Source organism: Hypanus sabinus, chromosome 24 (assembly GCF_030144855.1).
Source record: "Hypanus sabinus isolate sHypSab1 chromosome 24, sHypSab1.hap1, whole genome shotgun sequence".
NCBI lineage: Eukaryota > Metazoa > Chordata > Chondrichthyes > Myliobatiformes > Dasyatidae > Hypanus > Hypanus sabinus.
In genome coordinates, this window is record NC_082729.1 from 28,600,722 (window position 1) to 28,618,281 (window position 17,560).

The following is a 17,560-nucleotide window of genomic DNA, read 5'->3' on the forward strand; positions in this document are numbered from 1 at the left end:
AGAAATCAGATGGCGGAGAGAAAGTGGTGTTTCTAACTCATTGAGTGTGGATCTTCAGTCTCCTGTACCTCCCTCCCGATGGGGCAGCACAGTAGTGTAGTGGTTAGCACAACACTTTGACCCAGGTTCAATTCCCATTCTCCCCACGGCCATGTGCATTTCCTTCTGTGCTCCAGTGTCCGCCCACAGCCCAAAGATGTACCAATTGGTCACTTTAAGTTGTCCCATGATTAGGCCAAGGCTAAATCTGTGTAGGGTGGCCTGCAGAGCCGTAGAGGCCTATTCCGTGAGGGAGGGAGGGAGATAGGTAATGAGAAGAGGGCATGCCCTGGATAGCGAGGCATTTCTTTCTTGAGGCATTGCCTTTTGAAGGTGTCCTCGATGTTGGAGAGGCCAGTGTCCATGATGGATCTGGCTGAGTTTACAACTTTCTACAGCTTTTTCTGATCCTGTGCATTGCCTCCATGGTACATTGTAGAAATTTGCCAGAGAGTTTGGTGACATACCAAATCTTAGACCCCAGACCTTCAGGAGGGCACGGAACGACCACTCGCCGCTGAACACCGACGGCTCCTCGGTAGAGATTGTAAAGAGCACCAAATTTCTTGGTGTTCACCTGGCGGAGAATCTCACCTGGTCCCTCAACACCAGCTCCATAGCAAAGAAAGCCCAGCAGCGTCTCTACTTTCTGCGAAGGCTGAGGAAAGTCCATCTCCCACCCCCCATCCTAACCACATTCTACAGGGGTTGTATTGAGAGCATCCTGAGCAGCTGCATCACTGCCTGGTTCGGAAACTGCACCATTTCGGATCGCAAGACCCTGCAGCGGATAGTGAGGTCAGCTGAGAAGATCATCGGGGTCTCTCTTCCCGCCATTACAGATATTTACACTACACGCTGCATCCGCAAAGCAAACAGCATTATGAAGGACCCCATGCACCCCTCATACAAACTCTTCTCCCTCCTGCCGTCTGGGAAAAGGCACAGAAGCATTCGGGTCCTCACAACCAGACTGTGTAACAGTTTCTTCCCTCAAGCTATCAGACTCCTCAATACCTAGAGTCTAGACCAGGCATGGGCAAACTACGGCCATATGCGGCCCGTTAAGCTTTTTAATCCGGCCCGCAGAACTTGATGGAATTATATTAATAAACCTTGTTAACATTTTTTTCCCCGCAATTCTGGCATTTTCCCAATAAATGACGCACTCTATATACATTGACCTTTGTTGAGGTGCAGCGTATTACTCCACATTTGCGCTTTACTCTTTGTTCGGCTCGACCTATTTGTGTGAACAGGCGTTCAGCGTCATGAACATCAACAAAGCCAGCCACAGATCCAAGTCAACTGACCAACACCTCAGATCCATCCTGAGAATCGCCACAACAAAACTAAATCCAGACTTTGATGCGCTGGCTAAAAAGGGAGACCAACAACACTGTTCCCACTGAAATTAAAAATAAGTTTCTTCGTTGTGTTATGTAAAAAATACATTTGAAAATATTTTTTTCAATAAGCCTTACATGTTACATGTAATTTCTGTTAAGTGATGGACATGAGTAGTGCGCAGGTACACGTACGTTCTCAAAATAAAAAATGCGCTCCAGATCAAATAACGCGCTCCGCATACTGGCACGCTGTCACTGTTCTGTCCTTGTGCTGGTCGTTGTTGAGTTTTGGCACAGGGGACAATTGAATAAGAAGGAGCAGGACAAGTAGACCTGCATCTCCTACCGTTTTTGAAATAAAGACAGTCAGGAGGAGAGTGATGATGATAATATCTTGAAGGATAACAGAATTTTCAGTGCTTTAAAATAATAACTGTTACTATTAAAAAAGCTGTATTTTATTCATTTAATTTTCAGTGTTTTAAAAGTCATTTCAATAAATAGCTAAATACCATGGGACTTCAAAGACAGATATTTTGTTGTAATGCATTTGTTCATTTTCAATTGAAATTAAAGCACATGTTTTCTACATATCCCATGATATTTTATTTTCTCTTATGAGGTATATTACCAAAACACTCCGTCCATCTGCTCCTGTTCCGGCCCCCCTGTCAAATTTTAGAACCCTTTGTGGCCCTCAAGTCAAAAAGTTTGCCCACCCCTGGTCTAGACCGACACCAACCTACTGCCCTCTACTGTGCCCTACTGTCCTGTTTATTATTTATTGTAAAGCCTGCTCTGTTTTTGTGCACTTTACGCAGTCCTGGGTAAGTCTGTAGTCTAGTGTAGCTTTCTCTGAGTTGTGTTTCTTTTACGTAATTCAGTCTCGTTTTTGTACTGTGTCATGTAACACCATGGTCCTGAAAAAGGTCGTCTCATTTTCACTGTGTACTGTACCAGCAACTATGGTCGAAATGACAATAAAAGTGACTTGACTTGACTTGAGATGTTGAGTTTATTGTCTTGTGCGTGGGACCAGTAAAGGACAATAATGATGATTAACTTGCTTGTGGCAGTGTCACAGGTACGTAGTACAGACATTTCACAAAGTATAAATTATACCATGCATGTGAGACAGAAAGTGTTTGATGTTTTCTTTGAATGTGTTGCAAGCTGTGTCTTTGTTTCGTGGCTGTCTGTGGGGTAGATGAATCTCAGGGTTGTATACTACATCAATACTTTGAAGGGAAGTAACTGCTCCTGGTGGCGTGGGGCTTCAGGTTGCTGTGTCCCTTGGTACCAGACAGTGACACAGCCAGTCAGAACACTGCCATACTACATCTGTGGAAAATTCCTCGTCTCTGCTGGTAAATGCATCAATCTGTGGGCCAAGGACAGATCCTCACAGAGGCTGGCTTCCAGGAACTTGAGTATCGAAGTGGGAAGGGGAGATCGGCAGATCGGAGAAGAGACACAATGTGCGTGTGCGTGCTGAGGGCCCGATTGCAGGGGCCCACGATTCACCATTCCCCCGTCACGTGAAACCGGGGCCAGTCTGCCCAGACCACGTCTTGGTAGTCTCGGGAACGGGATGGAGGGGGATTAATGCTGGGAACGGGCTCAACCCACCTCCCAGCCGCACACCCCTGGTCCTGTCACCCGCACTTACAGGCAAAGTGCAGCCCCGCCTCTCGGCTCAGCACACTCCCCACTGAGTTACTGGCCAGGCACTGGAAGGTTCCGGAGTCCAGGAGCATGCTGGGAGCGTGGATGACGAGAGAACCCCCGTCCAGACCGTAGCGAGGTGTGCCCTCAGTCTGCAGGAGACTTCCATTGTGAAACCACCTGTGGGGAGAGAGGGTGACAGGTCAGATATAGGGGGGCCCTGCCACCAACACACCCAGCCATCGCAACAACAAGCCTGCACACAATGTCCCACCCACCAACAACGAGGTTCACTCTGTACCTCCGCATTCCCTGTACATAACTTCACTCTGTGTCTGACCCCGGGAGTGTGCGATGGGACGGTGTGGAGGGAGATTCACTCCGTGTCTGACCCCGGGAGTGTGTGATGGGACGGTGTGGAGGGAGATTCACTCCGTGTCTGACCCCGGGAGTGTGTGATGGGACTGTGTGGAGGGAGTTTCACTCTGTGTCTGACTCTGGGAGTGTGTGATGGGACGGTGTGGAGGGAGATTCACTCTGCGTCTGACCCTGGGAGTGTGTGATGGGACGGTGTGGAGAGAGATTCACTCTGTGTCTGACCCTGGGAGTGTGTGATGGGACGGTGTGGAGGGAGATTCACTCTGTGTCTGACCCCGGGAGTGTGTGATGGGACTTTGTGGAGGGAGATTCACTCTGTGTCTGATCCCGGGTGTGTGTGATGGGATGATGTGGAGGGAGTTTCACTCTGTGTCTGACCCCGGGAGTGTGTGATGGGACGGTGTGGAGGGAGTTTCACTCTGTGTCTGACCCCGGGAGTGTGTGATGGGACGGTGTAGAGGGAGATTCAGTCTGTGTCTGACCCCGGGAGTGTGTGATGGGACGGTGTAGAGGGAGATTCAGTCTGTGTCTGACCCCGGGATTGTGTGATGGGACGGTGTGGAGGGAGATTCACTCCGTGTCTGACCCCGGGAGTGTGTGATGGGACAGTGTGGAGGGAGATTCACTCTGTGTCTGACCCCGGGAGTGTGTGATGGGACTTTGTGGAGGGAGATTCACTCTGTGTCTGACCCCGGGAGTGTGCAATGGGACGGTGTGGAGGGAGATTCACTCAGTGTCTGACCCCGGGTGTGTATGATGGGACGGTGTGGAGGGGGCTTCACTCTGTGTCTGACCCCGGGAGTGTGTGATGGGACAGTGTGGAGGGAGATTCACTCAGTGTCTGACCCCGGGAGTGTGTGATGGGACGATGTGGAGTGAGATTCACTCCGTGTCTGACCCCGGGAGTGTGTGATGGGACAGTGTGGAGGGAGATTCACTCTGTGTCTGACCCCGGGAGTGTGTGATGGGACGGTGTGGAGTGAGATTCACTCTGTGTCTGACCCCGGGAGTGTGTGATGGGACGGTGTGGAGGGAGATTCACTCTGTGTCTGACCCTGGGAGTGTGTGATGGGATGGTGTGGAGGGAGATTCACTCTGTGTCTGACCCCGGGAGTGTGTGATGGGACTTTGTGGAGGGAGATTCACTCTGTGTCTGACCCCGGGAGTGTGTGATGGGACTTTGTGGAGGGAGATTCACTCTGTGTCTGACCCCGGGAGTGTGCAATGGGACGGTGTGGAGGGAGATTCACTCAGTGTCTGACCCCGGGTGTGTATGATGGGACGGTGTGGAGGGGGCTTCACTCTGTGTCTGACCCCGGGAGTGTGTGATGGGACAGTGTGGAGGGAGATTCACTCAGTGTCTGACCCCGGGAGTGTGTGATGGGACGATGTGGAGTGAGATTCACTCCGTGTCTGACCCCGGGAGTGTGTGATGGGACAGTGTGGAGGGAGATTCACTCTGTGTCTGACCCCGGGAGTGTGTGATGGGACGGTGTGGAGTGAGATTCACTCTGTGTCTGACCCCGGGAGTGTGTGATGGGACGGTGTGGAGGGAGATTCACTCTGTGTCTGACCCTGGGAGTGTGTGATGGGATGGTGTGGAGGGAGATTCACTCTGTGTCTGACCCCGGGAGTGTGTGATGGGACTTTGTGGAGGGAGATTCACTCTGTGTCTGACCCCGGGAGTGTGCGATGGGACGGTGTGGAGGGAGATTCACTCAGTGTCTGACCCCGGGTGTGTATGATGGGACGGTGTGGAGGGGGCTTCACTCTGTGTTTGACCCCGGGAGTGTGTGATGGGACGATGTGGGGTGAGATTCACTCCGTGTCTGACCCCGGGAGTGTGTGATGGGACGGTGTGGAGGGAGATTCACTCAGTGTCTGACCCCGGGAGTGTGTGATGGGACGATGTGGAGTGAGATTCATTCCGTGTCTGACCCCGGGAGTGTGTGATGGGACAGTGTGGAGGGAGATTCACTCTGTGTCTGACCCCGGGAGTGTGTGATGGGACGGTGTGGAGTGAGATTCACTCTGTGTCTGACCCCGGGAGTGTGTGATGGGACGGTGTGGAGGGAGACTCACTCTGTGTCTCACCCTGGGAGTGTGTGATGGGATGGTGTGGAGGGAGCTTCACTCTGTGTCTGACCCCGGGAGTGTGTGATGGGACGGTGTGGAGGGAGTTTCACTCTGTGTCTGACCCCGGGAGTGTGTGATGGGATGGTGTGGAGGGAGATTCACTCTGTGTCTGACCCCGGGAGTGTGTGATGGGACAGTGTGGAGGGAGATTCACTCTGTGTCTGACCCCGTGAGTGTGTGATGGGACGGTGTGGAGGGAACTTCACTCTGTCTGGCACTGTAATTGTATTAAATTTCAAAAATAAACAATATTGAGAAAATATAAGTTCCAGAAATAAATATAGAATAGTGGAGCTCAGTGTGGGCCTGCTGACTGACATAAACCTACTCCATAATCGAGCTATTCCTTCCCTCCTTAAAAATGGCACAAGACTTTTTTAATATTCATAATGTATCAATACGGAGTTAACTCGGAGCGGGACAGTGACGTAGTGGTGAGCACAATGCTTTATAGTACATGTGACGTGGGTTCAATTCCCACCGTTGCCTGTACATTCAGCCCGTGACCGTGTGGGTTTCCTCCACATGCTCTGGTCTCCTCCCACAGGCCTAAGTCATACTGGCTGATCGGTTCATTGGTCATTGTAAATTGTCCCGTGATTCGGATTAAGTTGGGGCATTTGCTCGGCTGGAAGTGCTGTGAAGCCTGTTCCCCACTGCATCTCAGTAAATAAACAGATCCATTCTACGTTCAACACCCGGGAACAATACGCCCTTCAGCGTGTGTGAGGTCTGTACCTGGGACCCTGTCCAGTGGCTGCGGCACATTGGGCGTGCCAAGATTCGGCGCGGACCGCCACAGACTGGAATGTGCCGGTCTGCGGCTTTCCCTGGAGACTGGGCTGGAAGACCAAAGGGAGTCTTTCACTTGGCAATGATTTTTCCAGTTGGTGTGTGTCCCCGGGGACGGCCCGTGGATTTGCGTTACGCCGCTGCTCAGGATGAATTCAGGTCTGGTCTCCTCATTGTAGGAAGGATGTGGAAGCTTTAGTGAGGGTGCAGAGGATTGGAGAGCACGTCTTACGCGGATCGGTTGAGTGAGCTACGCTTTTCTCTTTGCAGCGAAGGAGGGTGAAGTGTGACTTGATAGAGGTGTCCAAGATGATAAAAGGGAAAGATTGTGTGGATAAACCTTTTTCCCAGGGCAGGAACACCTAATATGAGAGCAGTGTTAAGATGTCTGGAGAAAAGTACAGCAGGGGGTGTCAGAGAGTGGCAATTGCGTGAAACACTCTGCCGGGGCTGGTGGTGGAGGCAGATATGTTAGAGATGTTTATGAGACATGGATGAGAAAAAAAATGGAAGGGTATGTGGGAGAGAAGGGTTAGATCTTAGAGGAGGTTAAAAGGTTGACCTAACATCGTGTGCAAATGGGCCTGTACTGTTCTATGAGAAGTCATATCCTTTGCGCATGGTCCCCATGTCATAGGAGACGGTCTGCTGCCCAATATGGCCATCCTGGGGGAAATGCCCTCTGCGAGAGGCAGTGTCTGTAGAGGAGTTTCCCACTCAAGAAAGATCATGGAACTGGCTTGTGAATTCTGGCGATGAGGCAGATGGATTTTGGCAATCTACTTGGCATTCCACAGGGTGCACCCTGTCCTCCCTCATAAGACCACATGACAGAGAAATAGAGTTAGGACTAGGATTCTAGGACTAGAATTTGTATACCTCCAGGATTAGAATTTGTATTCCCCTATCAAATCTCCCCTCATTCTCCTCCGCTCCAGGGAATAAAGTTCTAACCCAGTGGTCCCCAACCTCTGGGCCGCAAAGCATGTGCTACCAGGCCGCGAGGAAACAATGTATGAAGCGATATGAGTCAGTGGCAGTGTGGCCGATTCTTATCGCTTCATACCGCCAAATCATATCGTTTCCTCGCGGCCTGGTGGTTGGGGACCTTTCCCTACAACTCAGGTCCTCCAGTCCCGGCAACATCCTTGTAAATTTTCTCTGTATTCTTCCAATCTTAGTGACGTCTTTCTTGTCGGCAGGTGACCGGAGCAGCAGCTGTGATGTTCCATGTTGACCTCTGCCTAGTGGATCTCTGTCCAAAGACATCTCTCTGCAGCAACTTTGAAGTCAGGACAAGGTTGCAGTGGGTGAGATGCTGGTCAGGAGTGAAGCCAGGCCCACCCCTTTGCTGTTTCGGGACAGGAGAGATCTCGGCATGTAGTCACACTCGGTGGGCCGTACCTGTATCGGGGCTGGGGGCTTCCTCGAGCCTCGCAGCGGAGGGTCACCCTCTTCGCATTCTCGATGGCCGCGACGGTCAGCTCCCGCGGTTCATGAACAAACTCCGGCCCGCGCTCCTCCAGGTCATCTGCGGGAAAAGCAAGAGTCGCCTCAGCGGTTACCATGGCGGGTGTAAACGGCAACAACTCCCCACAACGCCGGGCCAGTGGGGTGCCTTGTGGGAGGGAGGAAGAGCGAAGAGGGTGGAGGGATTGGCCAGGGAGGGTTGGAATGGGAGAAGGAGAGACAGGGAAAGCAAAGGCAGTGTGTGTGTGTGTGTGAGTGTGTGAGAGAGAGAGAGAGAGACAGACAGGGAAAGCAAAGGCAGTGTGTGTGTGTGTGTGTGTGTGTGTGAGTGTGTGTGTGTGAGTGTGAGTGTGTGTATGTGTGAGTGTGTGTGTGTGAGTGTGTGTGTGAGTGTGTATGTGTGTGAGAGAGAGAGAGAGAGAGACAAAGAAATGGAGAGACAGGCAGTGAGGGTGAGAAGGAGAGAGACTGAGACACAGGGAGAGACACTGTGTGCCAGACAGAAAGGCAAAGAGAGAAAGATGGAGACAGAGAGTGAAAGATAGCATGAGTGTGTATGAGAGAGAGAGATTGAGAATAAGAGGATGTAGGTGTGTGTATGCAGGAAACGGACAGAGAGATACACACACAGAGGGCAGTGGAGGGCAAGAGTGGGGGTGGGAGAGATCAACGGTGGGGGAGGGAGGACGTGTTGAGAGGGAAGGAAAGATACAGAGGGGAACGTTGAAAGAAGTTGCTAATACTCTGGTTAGACCACACTTGGTGCATTGTCTTCAGATCTAGTCACCTCATTATAGGAAGGATATGGGAGTTTAGAGAGGGTGTTGAGGATGCTGTCTGGATTAGAGAGCACATTTTATGAAGACAGGACCAGAATGAAAGACAAGGATTCGGGAACCTTTGTTTTCAAGAGATATTGAGACCCTAGTTAAGGTAAAAAAAAGGAAGTGCTTAGCAGGTTTAGGCAGGTAGGAACTGGAGAGCATGCAGAATTCAGTCAAGGAGAATACGAATAAGAAAGAAATCAGGAAGGCTGAAAGAAGGCGTGAGGTTGCTCTAGCAAACAACACGAAGAGAATCCTAAGGGCTTCTACAGATATATTCAGAGCAAAAGTATAGCAAAGGACAAAATTGGTCCTCTGGAAGATCAGAATGATAAACTATGCATGGAACCGAAAAAGATGGATGTTTCCATCTTCATTTACTCAGGAAACGGACAGAGTCGATGGGTGTGAGAGAAAGCTGCCGTGACTATGTACAGACTACTAAAGAGAAGCTGTTTGCTGCCGTGAGGAAAATGAGGGTGGATGAATCCCCAGGCCCTGACTAGGTGTCCCTTGGATCCTGTGGGAGGGCAGTGCACGAGCAGAGATATTTAAAACACCCTCATCCACGGAGGATCATCTTTAAGAAAGGCTCCAGAAATAAAGCGGAAAATTATAGGCCGGTGAGCTTGACATTAGCAAAGGAAAGTTATTAGAAGGTATATGAGTGCTTGGATAAACGGGGACTGATTAGGGAGAGTCAACATGGCTTTGTGCAGTTAAAGAGTTTTTTTTGTAATTTATTTTTTATATTGAAGTTCATCATCAAACAAACATTTCCATAAGATGCATTTCAGACATTGTAAAGAGTTTATTTTCAGGTGGTTACCAGGGAAGTTGGTGAAGGCAAGGCAGTAGATGCTGTCTACATGGACTTCTGCAATGTATTTGACAAGGAGGTTGGTCAGGAAAGTTCAGAAACTCAGCTTCAGGATGAGGTAGTAAATTGGATTAGACACTGGCTTTGTGGGAGAAGTCAGAGAGCGGTAGTGGATGGTTGTCTCTCTGACTGGTGGAGTGCTGCAGGGATTGGTGTTGGGTCTGTTGTTGTTCGTCATCTGTGTCAACGATCTGGGGTGATAACTGGATCAGCAAATTTGCAGATCACGTCAAGACTGGGGGTGTAGTGGACAGCGAGGAACACTATCAGAGCTTGCAGGGGGATCTGGACCAACTGGAAAACGGCAGATGGAATTTAAGTGTGAGGTGTTGCACTTTGGGAGGTGTTACACAGTGAACGGTGGGGCACTGCGGAGGGTGGTAGAATAGAGGGATCTGGGAACATAGGTCCACAATTCATTGAGGTCATTAAATTCATTAAATGTAGATAGGGTTGTAAAGAAAGCTTTTGGCACATTGGCCTTATCAAAGTACTGAGTACAGGAGATGGGATGTTATGTTGAAGTTGGTGAGGCCTAATTGGGAGATTTGTGTGCAGTTTTGGCAACCTACAGGAAAGATGTAAACACGGTTGAAAGGGTGTGGAGAAAATTGACAAGGATGTCTGCAGGACCGGAGGACCTGAGTTATAAGGAAAGATTGGATAGGTCAGGACTTTATTCCTGGAGTGCAGAAGGCTTTGAAGAGATTTGACAGAGGTGTACAAACTTATGCGGGGTACAGATATGATAAATGTAAGCAAGTTTGTTCCACTGAGGTTGGTAGAGACTACAACTAGAGGTCATGGGTTAAAGGTGAAGGGTGAAACGTGAGGGGAACTTCTTCACTCAGAGGGTGGTGAGAGTCTGGAATGAGCAACCAGTACAAATGGTGGATTGGGTAAGTACATGGATGGAAAGGGGTATGGAAGGCATGTTCCAAGTGCAGGCCAATGGAACTAGGCAGATTAATGGTTAGCATGGACCAGATGGGCTGAAGGGCCTGTTTCTGTGCTGCAGTGCTCTATGATTGTGGTAGGTTGAGTGAGCAAGGACTTTTCTCTCTGGAGTGGAGAGGATGAGAGGTGACTTGATGGAGGTGAACAGGATAATTAGTGTGTTGAGGCAGAAACTCAGTGTACAGCTAGTTTCCCAGGGCAGGAATGGCTAATACACAGGGTCAAAACATTAACGTGATTGGAGGAAGGTATGGGAGGGATGCTAGAGGTATGTTTTTACATAGATAGTGCTGGGTGTGTAGAACACGGTGCCTGGGTGGTGCTAGAGGCAAATTCATTAGGGAAACCGAGAGCATATGATGGGACGGTGCAGAGGGAACTTCAATCTGTGTCTGCCCACGGGAGTGTGTGATGGGACGGTGTGGAGGGAGATTCACTCTGTGTCTGACCCCGGGAGTATGTGATGGGACGGTGTGGAGGGAGTTTCACTCTGTGTCTGACCCCGGGAGTGTGTGATGGGACGGTGTGGAGGGAGATTCACTCTGTGTCTGACCCCGGGAGTGTGTGATGGGACGGTGTGGAGGGAGCTTCACTCTGTGTCTGACCCCGGGAGTGTGTGATGGGACGGTGTGGAGGGAGCTTCACTCTGTGTCTGACCCCGGGAGTGTGTGATGGGACGGTATGGAGGGAGCTTCACTCTGTGTCTGACCCCGGGAGTGTGTGATGGGACGGTGTGGAGGGAGCTTCACTCTGTGTCTGACCCCGGGAGTGTGTGATGGGACGGTATGGAGGGAGCTTCACTCTGTGTCTAACATATCTGGCCCTGCCCTGAGTCCTTGCTCTTTGTCTAACAGCTTGTAAGATTTGAGATAGCATTGTATCGGTTACAGTCTTGAATCTCAAACAGACTACAGTAAGAGTTAATTTGAATTATATATAATGGTACACGACAAAATGCACATTTAAAACCAATGGCCGTTTCCTGAAATCGCAATCCCAGTAATATCTTGGGCTTTCCTCTTTGGAGTGAAGGGCTTGCGAGGTGACTTGATGGTGGTGTACAAGACGACAAGAAGCAGAGATCGAGTGGACACCCAGAGACTCTTCCCCAGGGCGGGAATGGCTGATACAAGGAGGCATTGTTTTAGGGTAATTGGTGGTGTCAGAGGTGGGTTTACAGGCATAAAAATCTCGGCAATTTAAATGGTTCTGCACAGACTGGACAGACCAAGGGGCATGTTTCTGTGCTGTACTTTCCGTGACTCTGTGAGAAAGATGTGAGTGGAGGAACAGGCTGCTGCGGACGGTGCGAGAGGCAGACACATTTGTGGCATTTAACAATCCCTTAGGCACACGGATGACAAAAAGATGGACGGCTATGTTAGATTCATTGTGGGACACAGACCCTGTTCTGCACCATCTTGTCCTATGTTCTATAAACATCTCAGAGACCTGGCTTACAGCTGTGGCTTTGTATGAGTAATTGGAACATATTTTGAGTTGCTATAATTAAATTGACTCTCAGTGGATGAAGGGATTAACTGTGACAATTGAGCACCTGGGGCACTTCTAATGCTGTTAGATCCCTGTCGGTCCAGCACCGTCTCTGATGTTCCCCGACACACACAAACACCACAGTTTCATTCCCCCCCCCCTCCCCAACCTTTCGGTCTGTTCAGAGACGCTGCCGTTCCTCTCTACTCCCCAGCACCAGTCCGCATCCAATCCAATCCCTAACATTCAGCCTGACCTCATACCCTGGTAATTTCCCCCTGTGCCCGAACATTCAGCCTGACCTCATACCCTGGTAATTTCCCCCTGTGCCCGAACATTCAGCCTGACCTCATACCCTGGTAATTTCACCCTGTGCCCTAACATTCAGCCTGACCTCATACCCTGGTAATTTCCCCCCATTGCCCTAACATTCAGCCTGACCTCATACCCTGGTAATTTCCCCCTGTGCCCGAACATTCAGCCTGACCTCATACCCTGGTAATTTCACCCTGTGCCCTAACATTCAGCCTGACCTCATACCCTGGTAATTTCCCCCCATTGCCCTAACATTCAGCCTGACCTCATACCCTGGTAATTTCCCCCCATTGCCCTAACATTCAGCCTGACCTCATACCCTGGTAATTTCACCCCATTGCCCTAACATTCAGCCTGACCTCATACCCTGGTAATTTCCCCCCATTGCCCTAACATTCAGCCTGACCTCATACCCTGGTAATTTCCCCCTGTGCCCGAACATTCAGCCTGACCTCATACCCTGGTAATTTCACTCCATTGCCCTAACATTCAGCCTGACCTCATACCCTGGTAATTTCCCCCTGTGCCCGAACATTCAGCCTGACCTCATACCCTGGTAATTTCCCCCTGTGGCCGAACATTCAGCCTGACCTCATACCCTGGTAATTTCACTCCATTGCCCTAACATTCAGCCTGACCTCATACCCTGGTAATTTCCCCCTGTGCCCGAACATTCAGCCTGACCTTATACCCTGGTAATTTCCCCCTGTGGCCGAACATTCAGCCTGACCTCATACCCTGGTAATTTCACTCCATTGCCCTAACATTCAGCCTGACCTCATACCCTGGTAATTTCACCCCATTGGCCGAACATTCAGCCTGACCTCATACCCTGGTAATTTCCCCCTGTGGCCGAACATTCAGCCTGACCTCATACCCTGGTAATTTCACTCCATTGCCCTAACATTCAGCCTGACCTCATACCCTGGTAATTTCCCCCTGTGCCCGAACATTCAGCCTGACCTCATACCCTGGTAATTTCCCCCTGTGCCCGAACATTCAGCCTGACCTCATACCCTGGTAATTTCACCCTGTGCCTTAACATTCAGCCTGACCTCATACCCTGGTAATTTCACTCCATTGCCCTAACATTCAGCCTGACCTCATACCCTGGTAATTTCCCCCTGTGCCCGAACATTCAGCCTGACCTCATACCCTGGTAATTTCCCCCTGTGCCCGAACATTCAGCCTGACCTCATACCCTGGTAATTTCACTCCATTGCCCTAACATTCAGCCTGACCTCATACCCTGGTAATTTCACTCCATTGCCCTAACATTCAGCCTGACCTCATACCCTGGTAATTTCCCCCTGTGCCCGAACATTCAGCCTGACCTCATACCCTGGTAATTTCCCCCTGTGGCCGAACATTCAGCCTGACCTCATACCCTGGTAATTTCACTCCATTGCCCTAACATTCAGCCTGACCTCATACCCTGGTAATTTCCCCCTGTGCCCTAACATTCAGCCTGACCTCATACCCTGGTAATTTCACCCCATTGGCTGAACATTCAGCCTGACCTCATACCCTGGTAATTTCACCCTGTGCCCTAACATTCAGCCTGACCTCATACCCTGGTAATTTCCCCCTGTGCCCGAACATTCAGCCTGACCTTATACCCTGGTAATTTCATCCCATTGGCCGAACAGTCAGCCTGACCTCATACCCTGGTAATTTCACCCTGTGCCCTAACATTCAGCCTGACCTCATTCCCTGGTAATTTCCCCCTGTGCCCTAACATTCAGCCTGACCTCATACCCTGGTAATTTCACTCCATTGCCCTAACATTCAGCCTGAACTCATACCCTGGTAATTTCCCCCTGTGCCCGAACATTCAGCCTGACCTTATACCCTGGTAATTTCACCCCATTGGCCGAACAGTCAGCCTGACCTCATTCCCTGGTAATTTCACCCCATTGGCCGAACATTCAGCCTGACCTCATACCCTGGTAATTTCACCCTGTGCCCTAACCAGGTTGTATGTTGCCTCCCTGGTGCCAGGGTCCGGGACATCTCAGATCGGGTGCAGGCTATTCTTGAGAACGAGGGCATGAACCCAGATGTAGTGGTCCATGTAGGGACCAACAATGTAGGTAAGGTGAGTGAGGGGGTGTCCTGCTTAGAGAGTTCAGGGAGTTAGGAGTGAAGCTGAAAGGCAGGACCTCCAGGGTGACAATCTCGGGATTGCTACCTGTGCCACGTGCGAGTGAGGCGAAGAATAGAATGATTATGCACATCAATACGAGGCTGAGAGCATGGTGCAGGAAGGAAGGATTCAGGTTTTTGGATAATTGGTCTTTGTTCCAGGGACATTGGGATCTGTTTCGAAGGGACGGTCTACATCTGAACCGGAGGGGTACTAACATTCTTGCAGGAATATTTGCCAGTGCTGCTCGGGGGGGTTTAAACTAGATGTGCAGGGGGCAGGGATCGAGATTATGAGAGAAGATGATATGATGAAGGATGAGGGACATGTGGGGAATACTCGTTTCTCAAATATTAATTGTGTAAAGGAGAATGGTGAGACAGAACATGTGTTGGAAAAGTTACATGTACAGAGGGTTGGTCAGAAGGAGCATGGGGTTAAATGTGTAGAAGGTTTGGGTGATCTTGAGAAGGTCATCAAAATTCAAGGTGCAATTAGCCCGACGGAAGTTCAAGGAGCTGGGTTAGGTACAATAGACAGTGTTTTAAGCAAAGAGAGGAGGAATGGGCTAAGAATTCTATACTTGAATGCGCGTAGTGTCAGAAATAAGACAGATGAGCTTGAAGCTCAGATGAAAATGGGGAACTACGATGTTGTTGGGATAACGGAGACATGGCTGCAAGGGGATCAGGCCTGGGAATTGAGTGTACCAGGGTATACGTGCTATCGTAGAGACAGAAATATGGGAAGAGGGGGTGGGGTGGCCCTGTTGGTGAAGAATGAGATTCAGTCCTTAGCAAGAGGTGACTTGGGAACAGGGGAAGTAGAGTCTGTGTGGATTGAGCTGAGGAACAGTAAGGGTAAAAAGACCCTAATGGGTGTTGTGTACAGGCCCCCAAACAGTAGCGTGGATATTGGGTACAAGTTGATTAGGGAGTTAACATTGGCATGTGCTAAAGGTAATGCAGTCGTTATGGGAGATTTCAACATGCAGGTGAACTGGGAGAATCAGGTAGGTGCTGGACCCCAGGATAGGGAGTTTGTGGAGTGTCTAAGGGATGTATTTTTGGAACAGCTTGTGCTTGAGCCAACCAGGAACGTGGCTATTTTGGACTTGGTGATGTGTAATGAACAGGAATTGATAAGTGATCTTGAAGTAAAGGAGCCATTAGGAAGTAGTGATCATAACATGATAAGTTTTTATCTACAATTTGAGAGGGATAAGGGCAGATCAGAGGTGTCAGTGTTGCAATTAAATAAAGGAGACTACGGTGCCATGAGGGAAGAGCTGGCCAAAGTTAAATGGGCGGATGCCCTGGCAGGAAAGACAGTGGATCAGCAGTGGCAGATATTCTTGGGGATAATACAAAAGATGCAAAAGCAGTTCATTCCAATGAGAAGGAAGGATTCAAAGAGGGGGAAGGGGCCACAGTGGTTGACAAAGGAAGTCAGAGATTGTATAGCATTAAAGAAAAAGAAGTATGACAGGGCTAAGATGAGTGGGAATACAGATGATTGGGAAAGTTTTAAGGAACAGCAGATCTTAACTAAAAAAGCAATACGGAGAGAAAAAAATCAGGTATGAGCTCAGTCTAGCCAGGAATATAAAAGGGGACAGCAAAAGCTTTTTTAGCTATGTGAAGAGAAAGAAGATAGTTAAGAACAATGTTGGCCCCTTGAAGAATGAATTGGGAGAAATTGTTATGGGAAACAGGGAAATGGCAACAGAATTTAATGCGTACTTTAGATCTGTCTTTACCAGGGAGGACACAAGCAATCTCCCAGATGTATGGATGGGCCAGGGTCATAAGATATCAGAGGAATTGAGACAGATTGACATTAGGAACAAAACTGTGATGAGTAGACTGGTAGGACTGAAGGCTAATAAATCCCCGGGTCCGGATGGTCTGCATCCGAGGGTTCTAAAGGAGGTGGCTCAGGAAATTGCGGATGCATTGGTAATCATTTTCCAATGTTCCTTAGATTCAGGATCAGTTCCTGAAGATTGGAGAGTGGCTAATGTTATCCCACTTTTCAAGAAGGGAGGGAAGGAGAAAACGGAGAACTATGGGGAAAATGCTTGAGTCCATTATTAAGGATGAAATAGTGGCATATCTTGATGGCAGTAATAGGATTAGGCCGAGCCAGCATGGATTTACCAAGGGCAAATCATGCTTGACTAATCTGTTGGAGTTTTTTGAGGGTGTAACAAGGATGTTAGACGAGGGTAAGCCAGTGGATGTTGTGTATCCAGATTTTCAGAAGGCATTCGATAAGGTGCCACATAGGAGATTGGTGAGTAAAATCAGAGCTCATGGCATTGGGGGCAGGGTTTCAACATGGATAGAAAGCAAAGGGTAGCAGTGAATGGGTGTTTCTCTGACTGGCTGGAGGTGACTAGTGGGGTACCACAGGGCTCTGTATTGGGACCACAGCTCTTTACGATTTATGTCAACGATTTAGATGAGGGCATTGAAAACTATATCAGCAAGTTTGCTGACGATACTAAACTGGGTGGCAGTGTGACATGCGAAGAGGACGTTAGGAGAATACAGGGAGACTTGGATAGGCTGGGTGAGTGGGCAGATACTTGGCAGATGTCATTCAATGTGAATAAATGTGAAGTTATCCACTTTGGAAGCAGGAACATGAGGGCAGAGTATTGTCTGAACGGTGTAGAGTTAGGTAAGGGAGAACTGCAAAGAGACCTAGGAGTCCTAGTTCATCAGTCAATGAAGGTGATTGAGCAAGTGCAACAGGCAGTGAAGAGGGCAAATGGAATGCTGGCCTTTGTTACAAGGGGAATTGAGTACAAGAGCAAGGATGTCCTTTTGCATTTGTACAGGGCCCTGGTGAGACCACACCTGGAATATTGTGTACAGTTTTGGTCTCCAGGTTTAAGGAAGGACATTCTGGCAATTGAGGAAGTGCAGCATAGATTCACTAGGTTGATTCCTGGGATGGCAGGGCTGTCTTACGCAGAGAGATTGGAGAGATTGGGCTTGTACACGCTGGAATTGAGGAGATTGAGATGGGATCTGATTGAAACGTTTAAGATAATTAAAGGATTTGATAGGATTGAGGCAGGAAATATGTTCCAGATGTTGGGAGAGTC

At 49.3% G+C, this 17,560-nt stretch overlaps 1 protein-coding gene across 1 annotated transcript in view; it reads right to left on the reverse strand.

Moving 5' to 3' along the window:
- LOC132380592 (contactin-5-like) overlaps window positions 1-17,560 on the reverse strand; it is a 166,904-nt gene that overhangs the window by 93,868 nt on the left and 55,476 nt on the right. The window contains 2 exon segments of the mRNA XM_059949513.1: window positions 3,058-3,233; window positions 7,764-7,890. Coding sequence (XP_059805496.1) covers window positions 3,058-3,233; window positions 7,764-7,890 — 303 coding nt within the window.